The 25,731-nt window shown below is 46.8% G+C and overlaps 1 protein-coding gene across 2 annotated transcripts in view; it reads right to left on the reverse strand.

The window, feature by feature from the left end:
* Positions 1 to 6,140: 6,140 nt before the first annotated feature.
* Positions 6,141 to 25,731, reverse strand: part of Shc3 (SHC adaptor protein 3) — a 114,347-nt gene continuing 94,756 nt past the window's right edge. For both annotated transcript variants that reach the window (XM_050144225.1, XM_050144226.1), the window contains 4 exons: positions 25,010 to 25,097; positions 23,996 to 24,154; positions 19,028 to 19,323; positions 6,141 to 6,443 (listed from right to left, as the gene is read on the reverse strand). In XM_050144225.1, coding sequence (XP_050000182.1) covers positions 6,315 to 6,443; positions 19,028 to 19,323; positions 23,996 to 24,154; positions 25,010 to 25,097 — 672 coding nt within the window. In that variant the 3' untranslated portion in view covers positions 6,141 to 6,314. The remainder of the gene's footprint in view (positions 6,444 to 19,027; positions 19,324 to 23,995; positions 24,155 to 25,009; positions 25,098 to 25,731) is intronic.

Genomic DNA, 25,731 nt, shown 5'->3' on the forward strand with positions numbered 1-25,731 from the left:
CAGGATGGTTCTCTATGCACGATGGGTAATAAAGCTGTTCATTTCCCACGGTTTCTCTCTTTCACCCTAAGAGAAGAATCATAAGTGTGTTTTGGGGGAGTCTCAGGGATTCACTTACCCAGGGCATCTGAGAGGAAAAGCAGGCTCTCAGCCTGCCCACGACATCCTGCTGACATCAGCAGTTTCCATGCAGGGTTCCATCTTGAACTTCTGCACCCTTTTCTGCTTCGCAGGCTCCACAGCGCCACCTACTGTGCAAAGCCTTCAGAGCCCCCAGCTCAGTCCTGAGCCTAACTGGATGTAGGGACACCAGCACTGAAAGGCCTCTGCACTCTGACACTCCCCCTGGGTGTGTTAGAGATGGGGTTCCTATTAAATTATAAACGGGCAGCTCCACCTGTTTCCTTCTCTGTCCCAAGAGTTCCTCCAGGGCCTGTTACATAGGACACAATATACAAAGGTGGCCAGGAAGGCTGGGAAGCCAAGTCTGGCTGTGCCTGAGCAGCGCTGGAGCCAGGAAAGATGTGGGTCTGCAGGTGTTTCATCTGCTCCTCTCTCTTTTTTTCAATCTAACATCTGCCTCTTCCTAATCTTCTGCTGACTGCTCCCCACCCTCTGTTGACATGGCCTGATGTAGCCCTGATTGGCCCTGAACTCCTGATCCTCCAGCCTCTACCGCGCAAACGCTGGGATTACAGACATGCATGGCTATAGCTGGCTCTCCCTCTGCCTTGGCCCACAGTGACTGACATGCCTCCCTCACTCTCCTTGCAACTCCCCTTTGTGCGCCATAGTCTCACAATTCCACAGCACCCAGAACCTTGTTCCCTGGGTCTGCTGAGAGCCCGTTAATCCCGGAGCTCTTGATGCCATTTTGATTTACAGTTGTGCGCATTAGAAAATCCCAGAGGCTCAGGACACCCGGTACAGGGTTGAGCTGGAGGCGCACATGCCATCTGAATCGAGGGAATTTTGTGTCTGTGTATAACACGCATGCGCAGTTCACGTTCGAAAACCCTGGTATAAAGTTGCGTTGCGAGCTGTGTTTTTTCCTGGCTGCTATCAGATATGCCAGTTTTCAAACAGTGCCTTTGCCGCTCGCAAACTTATAAATATGCATAAACCCCATTATAAATGCATCTTGTCGGGCAGATGGCATTTTATCTGCCAGCCACGCTTGCAGGGGGTTACAAGACTTATTAGTTCTCCATCTTTAAATTCACAGTATGGACCTGGGATCTATGGCACGAAATGGTGTGGAAAATTCTTCATTAAAAGGTGGGGCTGGGGCAGGGGAGTGGGGGGCCACCGGTAAGAGTCAAAAAAGGGTTGGAGACTCTCGCCAGTCCCTGTCAAAGCCGAGACCCCTAGCATCGGCACATCCTCAAGCTGAAAAATGCAAGCATGCACCCCACACTCTAGGCCCACTGAGTGGGGAGCTCGGGGGAGCAAAGCCCTGAAATCTTTGTGTGGGCTAAGCAGCCTGGTGCTTCAATATCTGCCTTCTGCTCTGAGACTGTTTATTGTAAACACCAGCCTTGGCCCCAGCATGTCCCAGCTTGCAGAGGGTGCGTGGGTGTACACTGGGCAGGGCAGAAATCGCTGGAGATAGCCTTCCACTAGTGTTGGCTGCGGTGGAGCTCCTCCTGGCCCTCTCCACTACCTCAGGTCCAGTTCTGCTCTCAAGGCTCAGCAGCAGGAAGATGCCCGGGTGTACACTTTGCAACCATTCCTTATTAGCCACTTCCCTCCCAACTCCTGGGATCATTTCCAAAATAAGCTATATGTACCCATAACCCCTCTGATGCCTCCTTTTGGGAGAACACCAGCAAAGTCACCAACCATAAGTCTTGTTTCTCATGGCTCAGTCCTTCATGTGTTTTGAAACGTGAAACATGAGGCTAAATGGACGGCTTGTTGCTTCCATAGAGTGAGCTACATGTCTGAGCCTCAGGAGGCCTTAGTAAGCCCTGGGTTCTTTCCTAGATCTAGCCCTGACCATTGCCTTCCACTGCCTGACTCAATTGCTTCACCTGAAAAACAAGGCCCCTCCAAGACAGCTGAGCTGCCTTGAAAACATGCCCATCATCCTAGGCAAAGCCAAGAGTTTCAGGTCTGTAATATGTTCCAGGAGTGGGGTTTATCTGAGCTTTCTTGGAAAGCACTTCAAAGGTTTCCTGAGAACTAGAATCACACAGATTTGTCTGGGCACGTGATCTCTTTTGCAATCCTTCTTCTAGCCTCCTCCTACTTGAAATCTGGCTGTCACCATGCACAGAGCTGTTTATAGACGGCATGCCATCTCTGGCCTGCGGGGGAGAAGAGAAATGTGTCTTCTGAATGAAGAACCCCAGGAAGTCACCTTCCGTGCACTTCACGTGGTTATCTTTGAGGAAAGCCCTAGGGTGTGGCAGGAGCCACAGCTCAGGGAACCCACCCAGCAGCCAAAGCCACACTGTTCTACTTGTACTGGCACTGAGCTCGCTGATGTGGCCACTGCTGCGTCAATATCGCAGCGAAGTTGGGTTTCTATTCAATTTACTCCATCAAGAAGAGGACGTGATACTGGCTCTAACATGGAAACGAGGTGTCCACTCTATGGCCACTCCCCTAAGGAAGCCTCCTGGGTGTCTGATGCTGCCAAGGGAAAAGCTTCCTTTTGGAAAAGTGGGCATTTTCAGGACACCAGGGTGGACATGGAGCCTGGACACCTGGCAGCTGTGACCTGAAGCCTACGGGCTTTGGGGAATTCATTCTCCCTTGTCCCTTCCTCCTTTTCAATTTAGACTTTTCCCTCCACTCATGGTTCACCACAGCCTTCGCTTACAAGTGCCTCTGTTGCCAGGAGAACCTCCCAGTTGCCACATGTGGCCTATTTGGCATCAATCCATCCAAGATGCCCTGTAACAGAAAGCTGCTCATCAAGGCTGAGCAGGCACCCAGCTCTCGGTCCTTTAAGTACAAAAAGGACATATGGGAACGTAAGTGTAGATTTAAGATTGAGCTATTTAAATATGGCATTAGCAGACGGCCCACCTTAGGGTGGAGGGAGAAGTTCAAGACTCAGAGCCAACCTAGACCATGATGAGCAGCCCCATGGGAAGCCCAACCAGCCTTGCCAGTGTGGCGAGGTTATTTGAAACACAGCTAGCTCTCCCAGGAGAGCGTGGGAAGGAGGGACTAGGCGGAGGCTTCAGGGCCGCTGTGCAAGAGCAGACAGACTGCTTTAAGGCTGCCGAGCTCCAGCATGCACCACTAATAATAGATGCAGAGTTTTGGGTGGCGTGGCAGGATGCCCGAAGAAGGAGCACAGGATCCAGGCACACAGTGCATGCTCGCACCTGGTATAGACTCAGCCACTGTGCCCGGGAGTCAAAGGCCTGAATGCACAATACAGTGCTGTTCTGCCTGGAGTTGCTGCTGTGTAGCCTGTAACCCTGCCCAGGCAGATATGGGCTGGAAACCAAGGGAAGAGGAGCCCAGGCTCAAAGAAGAGGCTCTTTTGGGTTTGACTCCAAGCTCTGGCCTTGTAGCACAGACTAGCAGACAGCTGTGCACAGAAAATGCCAAGTGAGCAGAATGGTTCTGCTGTTAGCTGACCAAGGCACCTGAAGTGAGCCTCAGTTTCCCCGTGTGTAAGTGATGTTTGAGGGAATGTCCCGTCACATACACCGTGTTTGTAGAAGGACATGATAAGCCCATGTGACTTCTGACGTGTTTCCTATGGAATACAGGTCAGACCATGGCTGCCACGGATACCCTCTACAGCCTGCCCTGTGTCGGAAAGCCTTCCCTAAGCATACATATGTCCAGTTCTGTAATCTGACATCAAAATTACATATTTTGAATTAAAATGGAAAGGAGAAACATTGGTCCCAATACTTTAAATTTTCTAAATGGATTCCTATAAATCCTATCACCCTGACTTCAGAGAAAGCAAATGGAACCTCTGAGTGAGGCTTTTTAACTTCCCTGGAGAGGGATATAAAACAGTGGAGGTGCCTCATGGTCTGGAACACTTTACAGGTGACTTGAACATGGGCATTTCAGCCTTGCACAAAGTGGAATTCAAGAATGGGGGGAAAGGGCATATTTTTGTATGTGATATATATTCATACACAGGAGCAGCAAGACCTGTATGGAGGTGCACAGGGCACAGCCTCCTGAGAGGCAAAGTGCAGGGTGACTCTTAGGAGTACCCCAAAGCCTATGTGTATGGTAACAGGGCAAGAGCCTGAGCCAGGGGCTAACAGTATATCTGCTCATCTCCAGGGCTTCATCCATATTCAGGTCACAGTAGGATGGTGAGTATTAATGCCAGGTTCCCCAGAATTCTAGTTCTAGAATATTCTACTGCCAACTCAGAGTCAGTGGGCCCTCAAAGGGTAAAAACAGAAAAGAAGTGTTCTTGTACAGAGCCTGGTATCTTCTCCACCCTGACTCACCCGTTAGCACCTGACTGACTACACAGCAGCAAAAGTAGGGTTCACACGCTTAGTATTACAGCCATGCAGAACCCTGATTTGCCTAATGACTAAGTTTCCCCTTAACTACTTTTTAAAAAATATTTTTGCATGTATGGGTTTTTTTTTTTTGCTTGCAAGTGTGTATATGTACCATGTGCCTACTTGGTACCTATGGAGGCCAGAAGAGATAGATACCTCGGGATGCAAGTTACAGTTGTGAGCTGCCATGTGGGTGCTGGGAATTGAACTTAAGTCCTCTAGGAGAGTAGTCAGTGTCCTTAAACACTAGACCCCCTCTCTCTCCACCCACCCACCCATACACACCCACAATTCCTCCTAAATCAACCAGTTTATGACATCCAATCCTAAAATGTACAGAGTCCTAGTTTTCTGGCTTGGGGTGCCACACACATGGGATCTCACGCACACCAGAGGCCAGGCTGCAGCCTTATGAGGAGGTGTCAACCAGCAAATGCATCATCTTCCTGTGTTTGCTAAGTCACAGACTGATCACACACACACACACACACACACACACACACACACACACACACACCTTTTTTAAGTCATAGACATAGCCAACTTTGAAAGATGAAATCACCCATCATGAATCAGCAGCTTCTGAGCTGGTAGAAAGAGGGTCAAGACAAATGGCCATGGGCGTGGTTACTTTTCATTGGGCTACTGAGAAAATGTGGAGAGAAGGGGAGATGGCTCACCATCCCTCACGCCAGCTAGTACCAAAGGCTTTGGAGCATGGTACCGAGCACCCACGGAAACAGGGGGCACAGACAGTGGGTGCGTCTCCAATTCTGGGCAGCAGCTGGTACCTGTCTTGCGGGGTTCTTACCCATGCCCTTTGTTCTACCGAATACAAGAGGTAGGTGGGAGGCCATCTCACAGGCACCTTCCATGCACAGTCTGTGGCGAGCACTCTGGCTTGAAGGACATGCAGACCTGGAATACATTCCACATCCTGCCTTCCACAGACTTTCATTCCATCACTACGCCGATGAAGGCAAAGGAAGCATCTGTCAACCAGAGATCTTAAGTCTTACTGTGTACCACATTGGGCCTAAAATAAATGCGCCAAATCCACACACATACACAACCAGGGTTGAAGGTGACAGGTCCCCATGACCCAAACAACATGGGTCAAACATGACCCGAAACACGACTCAGAAAAAGAGGCAGAGTACCACCTGCTGTGGAGTGGGACTTCAGTGGGGCACCATGTGACAGGAACCCCACTTTCATGGCGTCTGTCTGGGGCATGGAAGGCAGCACCCAGGAAGCCGGAACCAGAGGAGGTACCGCCATCTGTGGGCAGAGCTGCAGCCTGGAATCAGCACTCACATGGAGCTGTAGGGCAGGGGCAGATGTTTGGGCAGCTGTCATATTCTATCACAAGTTTGCTTGTCCCGGAGCTGCCAGCTCACCTGCCTTCCCCTTGTGTTGTGCTTATCATAGAGAACTGCAGCTACACCTTCCTAGCAGAGCTTCCCAGTCGAGTTGAATTCAAATTTTTGCCTGAACAACTATAGTCGAAATTTGCCTCTCACTAAAAACATACAGCATAGAGCATTCATCTCACATCTTTCTTAGTCTTAAAAAATATAAATATAGGGGCCATTTGTACAGGATGTGTGGGTATATACACCTCTAATACGCATCTGAGATGTGTGGAACATGTTTATGAAATTTGAACTCAAAGGAAACCTCCTTGGGGGGGGGGATTTTGAAAGGGTGATGAGCCCACAGACAGCTGCCCCAGTTCCCATAGGCTGAGAGCAGTGGAGCCCAGGTCCCCTGACCTGGCGCACAGCATGGGGAGGGCTCTGGGCCTGGTCAGTGCTTCCTCGCCACAGGTTTCTGGAGGCAAAGCTCACTCCCGGCAGAGACGATGGGCAGGCTGCTCTCAAGATGGTAGTGGATGAGGTGACTGATGCTGTCGAAGATCCTGTCCTTCGTCCGGATCTGTGAGGATGAAATAAGCAGAGGTTGAGCAGGTGTCACGAGAAGAGAAGAAAGAACACATTGTGGTAGAGCTATTTGGACATCTGACTCTGCCCAGGAAGGCAAGCGGAGGAGCAGGCTTCCTGGACCCGAGGGCTCACCACGCTTCAGAGATGATTTCTGTACAGACCCTGGTCAGCAACAACAGCTGGTCATCGACAACAGCTGGGCAGACAACAGCTGGCCAGCAACAACAGCTGGTCAGACAACAGCTGGGCAGTGACAGCAGCTGGTCAGTGACTACAGCTGGTAAGCAACAACAGCTGGTCAGCAACTACAGCTGGTCAGTTTAGTGTGCTTCATCCACCTGTCTCTCTGAGGCAATTTTTGAACATTTCAATCCACTGCCCTGTGGACACTGCCTACTTCATTCCTGATCTCCTTGGCCTCACTGGGACAACAGAAAGGGAGTCCCAACTATTGAAAACAAGAAAATATAATAAAATGTAGTTTAGGAAGGAAAACAAAACTGCCTTTGCTTACATACTCCTGCGTGGCTCTGATATGGAAACACCGACAGTGAAAGCTATTCTTGACCTAATACACCATTAAAGTAAATTTCCAAGATCTGAAGTTAATACGCAAAAGGCCAGTGAGATGGCTCAGTGGGTAAAGGTGATCTGAGTTCAAACCCTGGGACTCTTGCGAAGGTGGAGAAAGAGAACCAACTCCACAGAGCTGTCCTCTAACCTCCACATATGCACCATAGCACATGTGCCCTCTTACACACACACACACACACACACACACACACACACACCACCTAAAAACAATAAGTAAATAAAAAATCTTAAGTCAATCACTTTCTTATATTACTAGCAATGACTACATAAAATTTGAAATTTAAAACAGAATATCAATTACATTAACATAAAAAGGTTGGCTACTCAGGCATTCAATGAAATATTAAGGTACAAATTTAATTAAAGAAAGCTACAAAATCCTGATGAGAAAAACAAAGAATTCAATGAAAACAGAAAATATTCCTTGTTCATGGATAGCCAGACCATACACAAAATCTCCGTCATTTCCAATCCAGTCTTTAGATCCCATACAATTTCAGTCAAAGTCTTTGCAAACTAAGTTGTTGCTACAAATAATTTTTTTCAAAGTTTATGTGAAGAAGAAAAAGATCTGGTCAGGAAAATATGGAAGAAAAGAACAAGACTAGTTTCATGGTCTAACGGCTGGCACTCTGGACCCTGAAAGAAAGGAGCAAACATGGAAAACTGTCATGGCTTCAGGGCTTACTGTAAAGCTATAGGAATCAAGACAATGAGGGGTTAGTGGAGAGACGGACACACGCCTCCATGCAGCCCTCACAGGGAATTCATTTCTCTCCCTTCCACTTGCAGCTGTGAACAAGTCCAGCCTCCAATCTCTGGACCAAGGACAACCTTGAATTATAGCTTCCTTCTTATCTAGTGCTTTCTTGACTTCTTGTGCCTGGCATGTAGATGAGGCCAGGCTAGGACATGATACGGAGCTTACCTTTGGACCCCACACTAAAATCCCATGAGACTTAGAAAACCCCACTGTCCTTAGGGATAGAAGGGCCCTTCCTTCATGTAGTAGTAGCTTGTCTCTTTTGATGCAGCTCCCTTAAGGGCTTTGAAGGTACTCTCTCCCCGGTGAGGGCCTCATCCTGATGCCTCTGGACCAATGCTCTCTCTCCTGATGCTCTATTCTCCCATGTCAAGGTCTGGTCATGGCTGCCCATGGTCCTGAGTCTCTCCTAACAAAGGGAAATCCCATCTCAGCTTCCCTTTTCTACAAAGCCTGATGTTCTCCCTAATATTTACAAAGCCATAGGCATAGTTGTGCCCCTGCTGTCTGGGAATAACAACAAGAAGATTCTAAGCACTGAGTACAAACAGTTTTCTTCTAAAGTCACAGACAGCCATAGAAGATCCTGTCACAGACAGCTCCACCTTGAAATGGTATCTCAGGGCCTCTGAGTTGGAGACAACACCAGTCTCTCACCCCGAGAAGATAACTGCCTTCACGCTGTGTCCCCCACAAAACCATACGGCAGACCTTACCCTACCTATTGGAGCCCAGAAGACTTTAGAAGTGCCCTGTCTCTGTGAGGCCTCTGGAGTTGGGGTGTCATCTGACCAGTGGCAGAAGAAACCACAGGGTTTTTTTTCTGTGAACAGTGGGGAAGTTGAAACCACTAGCCTCAGTGTCTCCAAAGCTGTCTCCCACCACACTCTCTGTCATCAAAGGCAGTATCAGATCCACACACAAAAGGGAGGCCGCCCACAGGGAACACAACTGTTCCTATACCTTTGGGAAACTCCTCAAGCGCAGAGTCCCACTGAAGAAGAGGAAGTGGCCACTCCCTGTAGCCAGGCTTGCCTAAGGAAGAGTCAAGAAAGGATGCTAGTCTAAAAAACGCTCCTTGGTGAGGCACCTCCAGAAATTGTGCCTTTATCGCCCCCTTGTGGCCACAAGTACACAATGTTAAGGAACTAGAAATTTTCTAAGGGAAAGGGTTCCTTCTCCACAGTATGGTGTCTGGAAAGACTTTGCTCCTGGACAACAGCTCTGTCACTCAGAACTCTATATGGATGTCACACTATGCAGCCCAGGAAGAAGCTGAGAGGGGCAGACCCATAGCATGCCAGGAGCTTCACAGGTTTTTCCCAAAGAGGGACTGCTAAATGGTTCTTCCCACCCAGGACCTCCACTGACAGGGAAGTCACACCAGTCCACGGCCAGAAGTGACTTGCACAATCATGGTGGGTGGCATCTTCATTTCTGTATTTTTGTACAGTGATCTATATGTATAGTCCCCATAAGAGCCATCACCCAGAAAACTGAGCTAAGCCTTGAGTCATTGTGTCCAGCAGAGAGACCAGTCCCTGCCACCCTCAACAAGGATGACATGCAGGCTAGTCAGTACTGGGCCTCCAAAGGAATACCCAGGCAGGAACTTGGCTAATGTTGGTCAAGCAACTGACAGTGTCTGCAGAGGTCAGAAGCTGGGAAGAAGATGCCCCACAGCACGCTAACTGGACACACAGCCTGGAACACCTGGTAGGGGGACAGAGACCCCCAGCAACCATGACCTTCATACAACTTTACTTGTAGTTTGGTGGCATGTCCCAGTGATGACAGACAAGTGCAGAAGCCATCCCTGGCCCAGGCTTTGCAGAAGCAGGCCTACACAGACTTTCCCAGTGTGACGGGATCGTTGCCCAGGGCACTCAACTCAGAACCTCAGAACTTTCTCTGGTCTGTATGGAGGCCTCTGTTGACCTTCAGTCCAGTCCGCCCTTTCTTCTAGACCTAGCTTCCTTTCCATTGCTAGTTCCAAGGGAAGGGACAGTTGGGCTGTAGACATGGAACACACTGCCCCCATCCACACCCACGAAAAAAGGAAACACGCCCTCTGTGGAGAACAACAGTGTATCAACTCGGGACCGTCTGAGAGGCACAACACTCCAAATCTCTTCTCTCTCCCTGGGTCAGACACCCTACTCCATGGGCTTCTCAGCCTGATGTCCATACCCCTCCAGATGTCAGGGACAGACACCAGGAAGGAGAACTGAGCTATCGTGATGAGGACGCCAACCAACACAGCCCTAGATACCTCCATGAGCACATCCCGAAAATACCATGTCACAAAGGGAACAGACCAATTCTGCCTCAGAAGATAAACCAGATACCAGCAAAAAAAAAATTTAACTCACGTTTATAACATAAAAAAACAAAAGAATTACTACATCCATTAAAATAAAATGTATATAAAAATAACTCAGGGGATAGATAATAACTCTCTTAGAAATTAAATATACAATTTGTAAAAGCGTGTAAGCATATGTTTGTAAGTCACGGAGAGATGACGTTGAAAGGTTAAAAAATGCTCCAAAAAAGCAGAACCTTGAGGGAAACATAAGGTTTTACTCCTGCAGCTTTCCAGAAAGTTCCCCTTTAATGTTCTTAATGGCAGAGGTGCAGTCTGATGGCATTTATAAGCAAAATGACAAGGGGTCAAACAGAAATATGCTGCAAAATATTTAAAATGCTTCTCCCTTCCCTTAATTCCTGTTCTTTTTCCTTCCTGGAAAATCAATACAAAATAAAAGACAAAAAAGGTACCATGTCAGGGAAAGTGGGGGTAACCACAGTGACCCAACTGGGGTCTCAGCACCTGGGCTGCAGGGGGAGAGCATGCACACAATGGTGATCTAGTACAGGTGTCAGAGAACAAGTTGGGACACAGAAAGCCCCAGTGACTGTGGAGGTATGCCATCATAGCGCAATTTAGTAAGTAAAAGCCCTTGGGTGTACTTCAAAGCATGCTAACAGCTACCTGAGTCAAGCCTGCAGAGGACCTGGACACCAGAGCCATAGTGGTTTCTCCTAACGCAAGCATGGTGTTCACCTCACCCTGCTGGCCCTGCTTGGCCAAAAGGATGAATCAACCGCGAGTGACTCTGGATAATTTTAGACACACACGGACTGACGGGATGATTCAGGTGCTGAGAGCTCCATCTTTCCCACAACCTCTGTCACCAGCTCACGTCCATGCTATTTTAGAGTCCCCTTCTTCAACACCCCACCACGGAGACTCAGAGCTGTGCTGGGTGCCCTCCTCTTCGGCTTCCCAGTGACCTCAGTGCACAGCGAGAAAGCTCAGCGGCTGCTAGACGCCGGAGTAAATTTAGACTCAGACCGCTTTTTTGCATCCTCCTTTCTCCGAGTAATCTAACTTGCCAAGCTTCCCCCTTTATAGTCAGGGACCAGCCAATTACCATGAAAATCAGATGAATAAATATTGAAGAGAACGTGTTCAGTGCCTATTTCAGTGTCCTCACAGCGAGGAGGCAACTTTACATTTTTAATTAAGTCATTCATTTCCATCTCCTTTTCAGCTAAAGCTATCCTCTGTAGGATCAATTAAACCGAATAATCAGATCCAGCTACAAGTCCCCCAAAAGAATAGTCATCAGTGGGTACGACTTAACAAGCGTTCTTGATGGTCCTGTGAATTCCGCTCCAGAATTAAACTATATGATAGCACAGCCCTGGGAATCAGGTCCCACGAAAACCTTATTCCAATTCCATTTCCTCATTTCCTGCACACCTTGATACTGGCTTGTGAACGTGTAATAAAGTATTGTTAGCAGGGTGTAATGATTGGTTTCGACTGTTAACCTGACACAATCCGCAGTCACCTGGGAAAAGAGTTTCAATAAGGAATTGTCTAGATCAGATTAGCCTGCGGGCATGTCTGTAGGTGATTATCTTGATTATGATAATTGATGTGGGGGGGGGGCACCCACCAACAGTGGGCAGCACTATTTCCTAGGCAGAGAATTCTGGGTTGGATAGGAGTAGAGACAGAGAATGGGGCCCAAGTATAAATTCACTGATTCATTACTCTCTGCTCTTGCCTATGAATGTCTTTTAAAACAATTTGGAGGGGTATAAAGACTTTGAAAATATACTTAATCATCTTTGTCCTATGTGATGACATACTCAGCTAGGCTTTTTTTTTAAATCATGTTTTTAAATACCAGTTTTTCCACATGAAATATTTATATTCTCCCAAAATTTTTGAAGGTTTTTCTCTGCTATTTTCTCTTTAATAACCACAACTGAATTGCTGCAAGGCCTATGAAGGAAGAAAGAACTCCAGGATGCTTCTACTTAGGAAATCTTGCTTGTGGTTCTACACCTGTAAAAAATTCACCATAGGTCCATATTAGTAGTGTTATATTTGCACACTCACACACCTGTAGAGGGCTGAGGTCTTCATGCTTACAGATAAGCACTAGGGAAGTGTTTTCCTCCCAGAAAGCTGGAAATGGATATAGTTTCTAACCCGGTAATCTTTGCTGTAGGTAGGGCCAGACCTGACCCGATTCCCCCAGATTAGTATGCTTGTGTATCCAAGACTTGTCCCCTCTAGCTCTTGAGCATTACTTCCCACTCAGTCAAACCCACCCTTATGGGAGAAGTCACTTGTACTTTACGACATCCCAGGTAATTTCCGAGTTATCTATAGGGTCAGGCCAATCCTGACTTCCACAGGGTATCTTGTTTACCTCAGTCAGCCTCCTTAGACCCTTATCTTGAGCATTGCTTCAAAGTCAACAGAACCCATCTTTATGGAAGAAGCCATGTGTACTTTGTAAAGAGTTTAAATATAAACATGTCGTAAGCTTTATTGTACATATAAGATTGAGTTGATTGCATCAGGAAACTGTCCCCAAAGTTATGCTGTGCTTAAATATGACTTAAATAAACTACCTGGAGTCAGACTCTAAAGTTTGAACCAACACCAGTTAACTAAGTCATGCTGAATCAAGTTTCCTTCTTGTCTCCCATGGATTGTTATTCTACAGGCCCTGGTGTTTGCAGAGGACTCTCCCCCACACACACACACAAAGCAACACACACACACACACACACACACACACACACACACACACCTCCTCAAATTTCTTGAACTCCCATTTCATAATCTGAAAAGGCCATGCTGGATCAAGTATCCACCCAATGTCCATTGAATACCTACTTTGTGAACACTCACTGTATGTCAGGCACTGTCCCAACTCCTTGGGGATACTACAAGAGCAAGAAGGTTATTCATATATAAATTATAATCTAGGGGGAGCAATTTAACAAACAAGTGCACACTTTTGGTGATGTATATTAAAGCAAAAGTAAATCAGGATATTTCCGGGCTTCCATTTGAATAGCAGTTAGGGACGGGCTCTTTAACACGTCATCTCTTGCATAGAGAAGTCTCACTTATACTAAGAGGTGAGTGTGAACATGTCACCTTGATACCCAAACCAGATGGGTGCACACCCACTGAAGCCCTGTTGATTTGTGAACAGACTTCAAACTTTGTGAAGAACAGGTGCAGCAGAAAATCCTACCCGTGTAGAACCCATGTTTATGGTCTTAAGAAAAAAATAATCACATTTTCTGTCAAAACATGCTGAAGAGACATTTGCTAAGCCTCAATGTTGCTCACAATAAAAGCAATCGCACAGAATCTCTCCCCAGAAACCCTCTGTCCAAGCTGGCCAGGGAATCAGGCAGGTGAGATTCACTCTCCTCATCTTCCAAATTCCAGTTCTCCAGTCTCAAACCCAGATTGGGTAGACCACCCGACGCGCCCTCTCCTTCCTCTCTGACCTCACTCCTAGGGGACTAAGCCAATCCTCTCTAACAGCCTCCCTTCCTTACCCTGGCCAATTTCCAAGACTGACTCTCTCTCTCTCTCTCTCTCTCTCTCTCTCTCTCTCTCTCTCTCTCTCTCTCCCTCTCTCCCNATTCTACAGGCCCTGGTGTTTGCAGAGGACTCTCCCCCACACACACACACAAAGCAACACACACACACACACACACACACACACACACACACACACCTCCTCAAATTTCTTGAACTCCCATTTCATAATCTGAAAAGGCCATGCTGGATCAAGTATCCACCCAATGTCCATTGAATACCTACTTTGTGAACACTCACTGTATGTCAGGCACTGTCCCAACTCCTTGGGGATACTACAAGAGCAAGAAGGTTATTCATATATAAATTATAATCTAGGGGGAGCAATTTAACAAACAAGTGCACACTTTTGGTGATGTATATTAAAGCAAAAGTAAATCAGGATATTTCCGGGCTTCCATTTGAATAGCAGTTAGGGACGGGCTCTTTAACACGTCATCTCTTGCATAGAGAAGTCTCACTTATACTAAGAGGTGAGTGTGAACATGTCACCTTGATACCCAAACCAGATGGGTGCACACCCACTGAAGCCCTGTTGATTTGTGAACAGACTTCAAACTTTGTGAAGAACAGGTGCAGCAGAAAATCCTACCCGTGTAGAACCCATGTTTATGGTCTTAAGAAAAAAATAATCACATTTTCTGTCAAAACATGCTGAAGAGACATTTGCTAAGCCTCAATGTTGCTCACAATAAAAGCAATCGCACAGAATCTCTCCCCAGAAACCCTCTGTCCAAGCTGGCCAGGGAATCAGGCAGGTGAGATTCACTCTCCTCATCTTCCAAATTCCAGTTCTCCAGTCTCAAACCCAGATTGGGTAGACCACCCGACGCGCCCTCTCCTTCCTCTCTGACCTCACTCCTAGGGGACTAAGCCAATCCTCTCTAACAGCCTCCCTTCCTTACCCTCGCCCATTTCCACCCCCCCCCCCCTCCCTCTCTCTCTCTCTCTCTCTCTCTCTCTCTCTCTCTCTCTCTCTCTCTCTCTCTCTCTCTCCCTCTCTCCCTCCCTCCCTCCCTCCCTCCCTCCCTCATTCCCTCTCCCTCTCTCTGGAAACCCTCTGACCAAGGTGACCAGGGAATCAGGTAGGCAATCTTCATTCTTCTTTTCATCCTGTGGTTCCAATTCCGAGTCTCACTCCTCCTGTGGCAGGCCATCAGCAGGGGCCTGTCTTTCCCTTCTTTTTCCATTCCCTGTGGACTCCACAGATCATGTGGCAGACCGAGCTTCCCTTCTAGCCCATCACCATTCCTGTGTGTCAGCTCCCAAAGCCTCGAAACAAGTTCTGCCGGGACTCCCCAGTGGTTACATCTGATAAGGCCTCAGAAGCACTCCTCACCAGGTAAATAGAGGCACCACCCTCTCCTGAGTTCTAGAAAGGGCAAAGAAACCAAGGAGCAGAAAACCCACCTAACAAAGACAAGACTAGATATCAGCACCTAGAACTACAATAAATCCAAACCCTGATATCAGTCTAAATACTAGCATAAAGACACAATCAATAACAGCCAGGACAATATGTATTCACAAGAACAAAGCAAACCTACTACAGTTGGCCCTGAGAAATGAAACATAGCTGAACCACAAGACGAAATCACTATTATGAGCTTATTAAGGAGCTTAAAGATGATATGGATGAATCCATTAAAGAAATCTATGAAAACACAAACAGTGGAATGAAATGAAGAAAACTGTTCAAGACATGACTGTGGAAATAGAATCAATAAAGAAAATCCAAACTGAGGGAAAACTGGAAGTTAGGAACTTTTAATGGCCATTCTCAGTTGTCAATGTGACTATATCTGGTATAAACCATAATCCAGAAATGGAGGGCACACCTATGAGAGATATTCTGCTTGGTTTGAAGTGAGTGAATTCACTTCTAGTCTGGACCTTTGAGGTGAAAAGACACACCTCTGATCTGGATCTTGAGGCAGAAGACACACCTTTTAATCTGGGCCACACCTTCTGCTGGAAGCCTGTATAAGGACATGGAAAAAGGAGGCTTTTGCTCTTTGCCTGCTTGCCCTCAACTTGCTAGCACATCCATTCCTTTACTGGCATGAGAGCATAGTTCTTTGGCATTCCAGCATACACAGAAGAGAAGCCGAGACATCCAGCCCTGTGGGACCAAACAGCTACTAGATTCTTGGACTCTCCATTCACAGCTAGCCATTGTTGGACCAGTTGGACTGCAGTTTACAAGTCATTACAATAAATTCCATATACATATGGAGAGAGAGATCCATTCCATACGTTCTGTGACTCTAGAGAACCCTTCCTAATTCAGAACTCAATCCGGACATCAGAGACAGGCCTCCCTCACCAACAATACAAGAGATTAAAAACAGGAAGTCTCAGGTATTGAAGATGATAGAGGAAATGGATTCCTCTGCCAAACCCAAAATGTTAAGTCTAAAACACTCCAGGAAAATTGGAACACTAGGGAAAGACCAAATCTACAAATAATAGGAATGGAAGAAAGATAAGAAATACACGTCAAAGGCACAGAAAATATTCTCAACAAAATCATTAAAAAAAAAAAAAAAACTTCTGTAACCTAAAGGAGGTGCCTATGAAGGTACAAGAAGAGAAGCATACTGAGTGCCAAATGGACTAGACCAGAAAATAAATTCCCCACAACACACAATAATCAAAACACTAAACATACAGAACAAAGAAAGAATATTAAAAGCTGAAAGGGAAGAAGACCAAGTAATATATAAGGCAGACATATTAGAAGAATACTTGACTTTTCAATGGAGATTCTAAATGCCAGAAGGGCCTGGATAAATGTTCTATAGACTAGAGACCACATATGCCAGCCCAGACTACTACACTCAGCAAAACTTCATTCATAGTAGATGGAGAAAGAAAGACATTCCACAATAAAACCAAATTTAAGTAGTATTCATCTACAAATCTAGCTCTACAGATAGCACAAGATGAAAACTTCAACCACATCCAAGAAAACTCAAGGAATAAATAATATCAGACCAGCAAATTGAAAGAGAGGGAAAGCCCACACCACCAAAATACAGTAAGATAAATCAATAAAGAGTACTCATTGACAAATCTCAACATCGATGGGTTCAATTCCCCAATAAAAAGATACAGACTAACAGATTAGATTTTAAAAAAAAGGATCCATCCTTCTGCTGCATCCATGAAACATACTGTGATAGTTTGAAAAAAATGGCCACCATAGGCTCACAGGGAGTGGCACTATTAGGGGGCGTGGTCTTCCCAATGGCTTTGTTGGAGGAATGTGTTACTGGAGGCAGACTTTGAGGTCTCAGATGCTCAAGTCAAGCCCAATGTGTCCTATTTCTTCCTGCTGCCTGCATATCCAGATCTCAGCTCTTTCTCCAGTACCATGTCTACCTGTACACCACTATGCTTCCCCCCATGATGACAATGGACCAAACCTCTAAAACTGTAACCCAGCCCCAATTAAATGTTTTCCTTTTTAAGAGTTACCATGGTCATGGTGTCTCTTCACAGCAATCAATACAAACCCTACCACCAAGGATAGACATCACCTCCGAGTAAAAGGTTGGGAAAAGATACTCCAAGCAAACAGACTAAAGAAACAAGCTGACGTAGCCATTTTCATACCTGAAAAAAAAAATAGATTTCAAACCAAAACTAATCTAAAGAGACAGGGAAGAAGTCTAAATACTCATCAAAGGAAAACTCCACCAAGAGGCTATTACAGTTCTATACAATATATACCAAATGCAAGGGCATCCATGTTCATAAAAGAAACACTGCTACAGCTAAAATCATGTGCCCCTCATCTGGTGATAGTGAATGACTTCAATACCCCACTCTTGCCAATAAACAGGTCATCCAAACAAAAACTAAACAGAGAAACAATGGAGCTCAATGATGCCATACATCAAATGGACCTGACAGATATTTTTAGATCATCCAGACACAAAAGAAGATACCTTCTTCTCAGCACCTCACGGAACTGTCTCCAGAACTGACCACACAGCCACAAAACAAGTCTCAACAGATATAAGGAAATTGAGATAACACCCAGCATTCTATGTGACCCCTACAGATTAAAGCTGAATATGAGAAATAACAGAAAGCTTACAAATTCGTGGAAACTCAACAACATACTATTGAATAAAAAAAATGGGTCAAATCAGATATTAATATGTGTTTTCTCAGAGAAGGTGTATGTTTAAAAGAAAAAATAACCTTCACAGAAGACAAGCAAAGAAGTCGCTATACCCACTATGTTACATACTTGGGGCCGTGGCTGCCCCATAGAGACAGGTGCTTTAAACATGCTAAGGGCTCTGTGTGGGGACATCTCAGTTCAGGTCCCTGAATCACATCAGGTGACCCCTACCCTCATCTGTCTCCACAATCCAGCCAAACACTCTGCTCTCATTCCTATCCACCCATCACGCATCTAATTCTGTTAAGTAATTCTACCTTACCTTCCGTTTTCACTGGAGAAGAGGTTTTTAAAACAACAATCTTGGCATTTGTTCAACGGTTAAGTTGATTAAATTGCACTTACTGAACTTGGCAATTATTGGACTGTGCCCAGGGTAGAGTCAAATATACTTATTGATTGGCAGATGGACAAGTCAGACAAACCCACAGAATTACTCAGGCAGAATTGGCCTACCACCTCGGCGTCAGGAGGCTGTACCTCTCTGACCAGAAAAACATAAGGCTAATTAATGGGGTTTGCCTGCTGCCCGGGACATTTTCTAACCTACAGAAAAGCCTGGGGGGGGGTTCCAGTTTGGGAATTAATTGGGATAAATATGGAAAATCCAGTAGACTCTAACTTTCATGTTCACTGAGAATATTGTAGAAAGGAATAGTGCTGTTGTTATTGCCGTAGTGTATGTGTGCGTGTGTGTGGATGTTTGCACTCATGTGTACAGATGCCTTTGGAGTTCAGAAGAGCACTAGATTCCCCAAGGCTGGTGTTAGAGGGGGTTGTGAACCCCCAAATGTGGGTGCTGGGAACCAAACTTAGGTCCTCTGCAAGGACAGTGGTACTCGAAACCACTGAGCCATCATCCCAGGCCACATTTCTTTATCTTAAAGAGCATGGTGGGTGACCAAAGCTTTTATCCTGGGCTATGATTATTTTCCAAGTTTTATAACTCGCACAGATCACTACCACTTTTCACATAAGTCTCCTGTCCCTGGCAGGCACATGCAGATAGAGGAGACAGTGTGGATACAGTCCTGTGCAAGGTCTAGTAAATAGACGTGGTTTAAGGTAGTCATGATACCATTGGAAGGTGCTCACCGTGCCTTCCGGGTCCACCAGCAGCAGGTGCTTGGCCTGGCCATTGTGCATGCCCGTGAGGACAAAGGAACCAGGGTTGGTAGTACTCTTTCTGACTAGGAAGTCTCCATCTTCCTGCAACAGTGCCTCTGCCTCCTTCCTGCTCATCTCTCCTTGGTACCAGGGTTCTGCATCAAGCTCCTCCAGCATCTTGGCATCTGGGGCTCTGGGTGAAACAGGGCTAATGCACTCCACAGACGCTGCTTTGCTCAACACGGGCCCCAGGGGCTGGTTCTTGAGAGCATCTTCAAAAGGCTCTGTCAACAACATACGACAGCAACAAATCAATCCCCGGAAGAGAGCAATAAAAATAGAGTGAGAGATGAGAATTAAAATGTAACTCTTGACGGAGGCTGGCAGCAGAGATGGATAGTCGGAACTAGAATTTAAATGCACCGCCCAAATGTTGGCATGACTCGCTGGTGAGTCTACTTTCCAGACAGCTGGGGGTTGTGCCTGGATCCAAGGATATGTGTTGAATTAGGAGCGGCGGGGCTGCGTCCCCGGCACCCGGGTGGGCCTATCAAGGGGCCTAGGCAGTTTCTTTATTAATAAAAAATCACTCCCACATCAGATATGAGCACATACTTTGTCTAGCGGGATAGGACTTCAGTGCTGTGCGTTGCAAGAAGGCAGGTACGACTTGTCATTTCGCTCCACCTCCCTTCTCTGAACCATTAGTCAGCCTCCTTAAGACATCTTGTCCATGCCCACCTCACCCCTCACCAGCTGCAGCACTTGGGAGAGCAGGCCCTGCACCTCACCTGGGCAGCACAGTAGAGCTGACCCTGTTGACAGGGGCACTGGTGAGCGGCCGAGAATGGGGGACCTGGTCCTGTCCCTCATCTTCTATAATTTGGAGTGGGCAAGGGAGCAATGCCACCTTCTCCACCCTTTGCCACCTGTGGCAGGTAGGAGAGCTTGCCCTGAGGCCATGAGAATGGGAGAGCTGTCCCTGCCCCTCACCAGCTGCAGCACTCGGGAGCGTGGTCCCTGCACATCACCTAGGCAGAAGAGCTGGCCGGGAAGGGGTAGGTGTGGGTGAGCCACTCCTGAGGTCATGAAAGCAGGAGAACTGCCCCTTGCTCCTTGCTCCTTGCTCCTTGCTCCATAGGGTGAACTAACTGGAGCAATGCTGGAGTTCACCCTGGTGGTAAGCACAAGAGATAATTGGCAGACTGGCCAACCCTGCAACCACCCAGGCTCAGAACCAGGGCTACAAGTTGGCCCACCCCAACATCCACCCATCTATGATCTGCTGGAGCATGTGAAGAGGCCACTCCTGCAGACCCAAAGCTGCAGAATCTCCACGACACAGTGTAACAACAGGGTATCCAAGAGGAGTCCCAGTGAGGGCCCAGCATCGATAGCATAGCAGAAACCAGAGGCCTAAAACCAGACCAATGGCTCTTGGCTGTAGACAATCATTGCAAGTAGAAACATATGCACTAAAGGAATTACTGTGTGACTCGCTGGGTTGCACTACACTTTCCACAATGAGATTTCCCTTTTCCTTTTTACTTTCTTCTCTCTCTCTCTCTCTCTCTCTCTCTCTCTCTCTCTCTCTCTCTCTCCTCTTCTCTTAAATCTATTTTATTTTGGGGGAAGGATACAAGGGCAGGGGATGGATATGGAAGAATGGGGAGATGACTGGGATAGGCATGTATGGTGTGTAAGCCACAAGGAATAAAAAGTAAGAAAAAAAGAAAGAATACAAGCTTGTCAATGCTGAAGGGAAAGACAAGCCACAGAACTCTGCCAACACACCACAGATTTCTTTCATAATCCTTGGCCTCTTATGGACTTGCTCCAGGACAGAAATTCTGCTTTGCCTTGACCTTCACTGCTATCTGAGTATTGATGTCGCACTTGGCTTACTCTGCTCCGGAACAGACTTCTCACTGTATAGCTTATCACTGAGTGCTCAGACCGCTGTGAGTGACAACACAGATCAGCGGCAAAGGAATTCCCTAAGAGCAGCCAATTAAACTTCAGTATGTGATCTTCCAGTATGATAGGCACTGAAAAGGGGTACAGAGTGCTGGGTACCTGCATGACACCGGGTGAGAACAACAAAACCTAGAGTATTCTCTCTGGAACACAGCTCCCCCAGGGGTCCCACATTGTTTCTGGGATACCCACTGGACCCCTACCGCTACTCAGAATGGTGCAAAATTAGCCAAATCTGGCAGAAGTTAGGAAAGGATGGGGAAAAGAGAGCATGCCAAAGTAAAATTAAACCATTTTGAGAATCACTAAATCTTTTACAGATGTGGGGAAGAAAAGTGGTTTAAAGACCACTGGATAAAAGCTAAAATGATAACTCTCTCTCTCTCTCTCTCTCTCTCTCTCTCTCTCTCTCTCTCTCTCTCTCTCTCTCTCTGTGTGTGTGTGTGTGTGTGTGTATACTTAGGAGCATTACAGAAGAGCAGATGTGTGATTTTTCCTAAGGGCAGTCCTCAATGGCTTATCGTTCTTCTACGAGGTTCCACTTTTTTTAATAACATGTTTTTAATATAATATTTTATTAACTCATTGAGGATCTCACACAATATATTTTGATCATATTCACCTGCATACTCTCCTGCCTCCTCCCAGATCCACTCCCCACCCCTCCCAACTTCCTGTGCTCTGTTGCATCTTTTAAAACAACCTGATGATTCCAGTGTGTGCTGACCATGAGCTCATGGGTCTGGGGCCATTCACTAGAACGTGGGTGATCTGCTAGGGACCACACCCATAAAAACCTGACAGTTCCTCCCCATAAGCCATCAACTGTCAGGAGCTGTTCAGTGCCCCCTCATGTTAAAATGTTTATTGGCTTGATCTTCTGCAGGTGAGTTCACGACTATAGAGGACTGCTGAGAATTCAAGGCCAGCCTTAGCGATGTAGGAGTACCAAGCTGACCAGGGCTATGGAGCAATGCCTTGTCTCAAAACAAAACAAACCCCAAACCAAAACATCAAATAAAGAAACCCTGAAAGCAGGGCTGGAGAATCACTGGTTGGTTTTGTAGTGTTACACTTCTTGGACTGTTTTCACTGTTTTTTTAATTAAAAGAATGGATTAGGAGATCCATAATTTACCTCCAAGCCCTGCCCCTCAACAGTGTTTGGTGGGAGTTCAGCATGTCTGTGAACCCACGGGGGCCCAGGAGAAGCCATCAGAAAAGCCCTGGAGTCTCTCCTCACCCTCACGAGACACTGTAGACAGAAGTGTGGGACTGGCGGGGCTACTGTTGACACAGATCAGAGTTACTTAGCCACTACGACTCTCCTTTTCCTTCTTTACAGAGTAGGGGTGGTAATAATAACTGAAGCTCCCTGTACACAGACCAAGACCGTTAAATCAGGTAGGAAGTGCCCAGCACGTGATAGTCAGGGCTGTGTTCTTCCCAGCCCTCTTCAGTCCATCAACTTCTCAAAGAATTAAAGCAGAGCGTTTAAGATATAGGGCTAGGGAGATTAATTCAGTTGATAAAGTATTTGCCTCCCAAGCATGAGGGCCTGAGTCTGATTCCCAGAGCCTATATCTTAGTCAGCACATGGGGCTGGAGAGATGACTCAACAATTGCTGCTCTTGTAGAGGACCCGGATTCAGTTATTAACACACATGATGGCTCACAACCTCTTTCAACTTCATTCCCACGGGATTTGACACCCTCTTCTGTTCTCCACAGCCACCAGGAATGGTACACGTATTGCAGGCAAAACCCGCTCAAGACACATAAAAATAAAAAATAAAGATAAATTAAAAAAACAAAACAAAACCAGAAGAGGCATGCAGGTATGTACTTGTAATCCTAGTCCTGAGGAGGTGTAGACAGGCAGATCCCTGGAGCTCACTGACCAGTGAGGCTAATCTAGTTAGCAAGTCCCAGGGAGTAAGAGACCTTGTCTCAAAAACAAGTGACTCCTGAGAATGACACTCGAGTTAATCCTATGGCCTACACACAGAGAGAAACAGAGAGAGGGAGAGGGAGGGAGAGAGGGAGAGGGAGAGAGAGGGAGAGGGAGAGAGAAGAGGGAGGGAGGGAGACCCACTCACACAGGCACACCCACCCATATGCATAAACTCCTCTCTCTCTCCTCTCCCTCCCCCTCTCTCTCCACGTATGTATGTATGTTTATCCTCATGAGATTCCAAAACCCTTTCCAAGTTCCTTAACAGTTTCTACTCATTGCATTTCAGTTCATGTATTTTCTCTATCAAGAGGAAGTCCCCAAGACGGTATCAGTTGATACTGCCCAGTGGGGTCCCACCTTTCCCTTCACCCTTCTCTACAGCTCACTGCTGAGCGTGCCCTACCCCCTGACAACATGTGTTTGGCTGTTTAAACCCCACCAGAGGAAGGCCATCTGTTTCCATGCCTCTGTGTCATTTCAGTAATTAGAAAAGTATTGGACACATGGTCAGCACTGGATACAATTTTGGCAGAAGTGGAGAGGAAGAGCGAGAGGGGAAGTGAGAGTAAATGGATGGGACTGGGAGGGAAGGGCAAGCAGAGAGGGAGAGAGGAGAGGAGAGGGAAACTGGTGGGAGGGAGGAAGGGAGGGAGGGAGGAAGGGAGGGAGGGAGGGAGAGGGGGCAGAGGGAAGACACTGTAAACAAGGTACATTGCCATTTCTCATCCCAATATTCTTGCTGATAGGCTGAGATCGCTGACTATGGCCAAACCATCTCTGTACCCTCTGAAATCATACAGCAGCTAGCACAGCATGGCCAATTAATATTCAAATGAGCACACATATTTTTTTTTACATTGTTGGTCTTCAAGAGGAAAACTAGTTTCCCCAAAAGAAAGTCACGTAACCCCAACACCAAAGTCCAGCAGAAAATCCAGTAGTAATATGGATATCAGATAAAAGAGAGAGCACTGGGCACTTATTCATGTCAAAAACGTCATAGAAAGAGCAACAGGCACCTACTCATATCAAAGAGGTCCTTCCGTGGGCTGCTCTCGGTGCTGCTGCTTGCTGCTGGCCAAACCTGTGGAGGGATTGGCTGGGTGTTGACATAGGTTGGTGTCTCTCCTACCAGAGCCATGTGCCCTTTCCCTTCTGGTGTGCTGTAGATGTCCAAGGAACCTGCACCAAAAAAGTGAGCCCTGTTACCGCTTACGATAGCAACACTCTTCCAGCCTCTGTGTCTGGAATACCTGGAATTACCTAGAGCCGTTCCTCAAGCCTGCTGGTGAGAACATTTATTTCTGGTTAACTCTTTTCTAAGCCTGTCAAAACCCAGTCCCACTTAAGACACTTCCCAGTTCTTCATGTCAAAAGAAAAAATCTACCAGTCAGGGTGAATACTGGTGGTTAAACGCCTTGCTCAACATGGCTGACCAGGTTGTTGGTGCTCCAGAACCCTAGGAGCTGAGCATTGAGTAACAACGTGACCTCCCAGTGAGCCAAAGGGGTGCTGAGGCTAGTCCTGGGGGTCTCCGCTGTTTGGTCAGAAGTAATATGGGAAGTGTTGCTCAAGAGCACCTGCTTGGGTCTCTCTTCCTGTGTGTGACCATCTCTGCTCGCTTGTATAACAGAAGCCTTGTTAATATTCCTCTAGGAAGGATGGTTACTGGCTAATAGATGAATAAATTCTTATTTGTTCTGGGGAAAACGTATCTACCAGTTTCAAATAAGATCTTGAAGCTGGGTGACTTGACTCATGCCTGTCATCCCAGCTCTCAGAAGGCTACAGCCAGAGGACCACGGCAAGTTCAAGGCCAGTCTGAGCTATAACTTTGCATCACCAAACACTAAAACAAACTTAAAAACTACAAGAAAAATCACATAAGAGCTTAAGACATACTGAGCTGTGGAGTCTTGGGTACCTGTCTAATTTTCATGCTCCTGATGTCTCCAGGGACTCTCGCTCCTACTCACAGGGACCAGAGACACCCACGGTCAGTGCATCAGCTGTGTAGAGCAGGTTCTGCCACTTACCCTGCCTGGTGGGTGCTCGCTGCCAGATTTCACCAAAGGCGTCTCCTAAGTGTCTTCCCTGGTAGTAAGTTTGCTCCCTCCCTGCAAACTGGAGACAGATGCAGATACTCAGAAAGAGGGAAGTGTCTTCTCATTCCTCATCTTTGTGGGCCACGATGTGGTAAGAGGGGCTTTGGGGGGTTGATTCACTCTCTCTGACACCACCTTTCCACGTCTGCCTCACAGTGGCCTCGTATTCGGCAGATAAACTTGCATGGTTGTTAAAAAAAATCCACAATCTCATTAATGCTACAACACTTTCTCCTTGTTTTCGTGATCCCAATAATCCCTCCCAAGGGCGGTCGCAGAGAGATCTTGGGCCAGCAGCTGTTCACTCTCCGAGGAGCACACTCTCCGAGGAGCACACTCCCGAGGAGCACACTCCCGAGGAGCACACTCCCGAGGAGCACACTCCCGAGGAGCAGGAAGCTGCAGAGCCACAGCTTCCATGTGGGTGCTGTCCTTGCGTTTTTATGGGTACCAATAATCTTATTATCTCCAGGGTTGGAAACATAGCTCAGCTCACCAAGCATATGACCCCGGATTTCATCCCTAAGCACCACAAAAAAGAGGGGGGGGGGAATCTCTTAAGCTTCCATAAAAGACAAAATGTAATAGTTTTAGAAAGCAGGGTTGCGGTGAAGGTGGTTTGAGCTGGAGGGTGCGATAGTTCACTCTAAGTG

The sequence above is a fragment of the Alexandromys fortis genome, unplaced genomic scaffold (genome assembly GCF_014885135.2).
Source record: "Alexandromys fortis isolate MF-2015 unplaced genomic scaffold, M_Fortis_MF-2015_v1.1 scaffold_1, whole genome shotgun sequence".
Taxonomy (NCBI): Eukaryota; Metazoa; Chordata; class Mammalia; order Rodentia; family Cricetidae; genus Alexandromys; species Alexandromys fortis.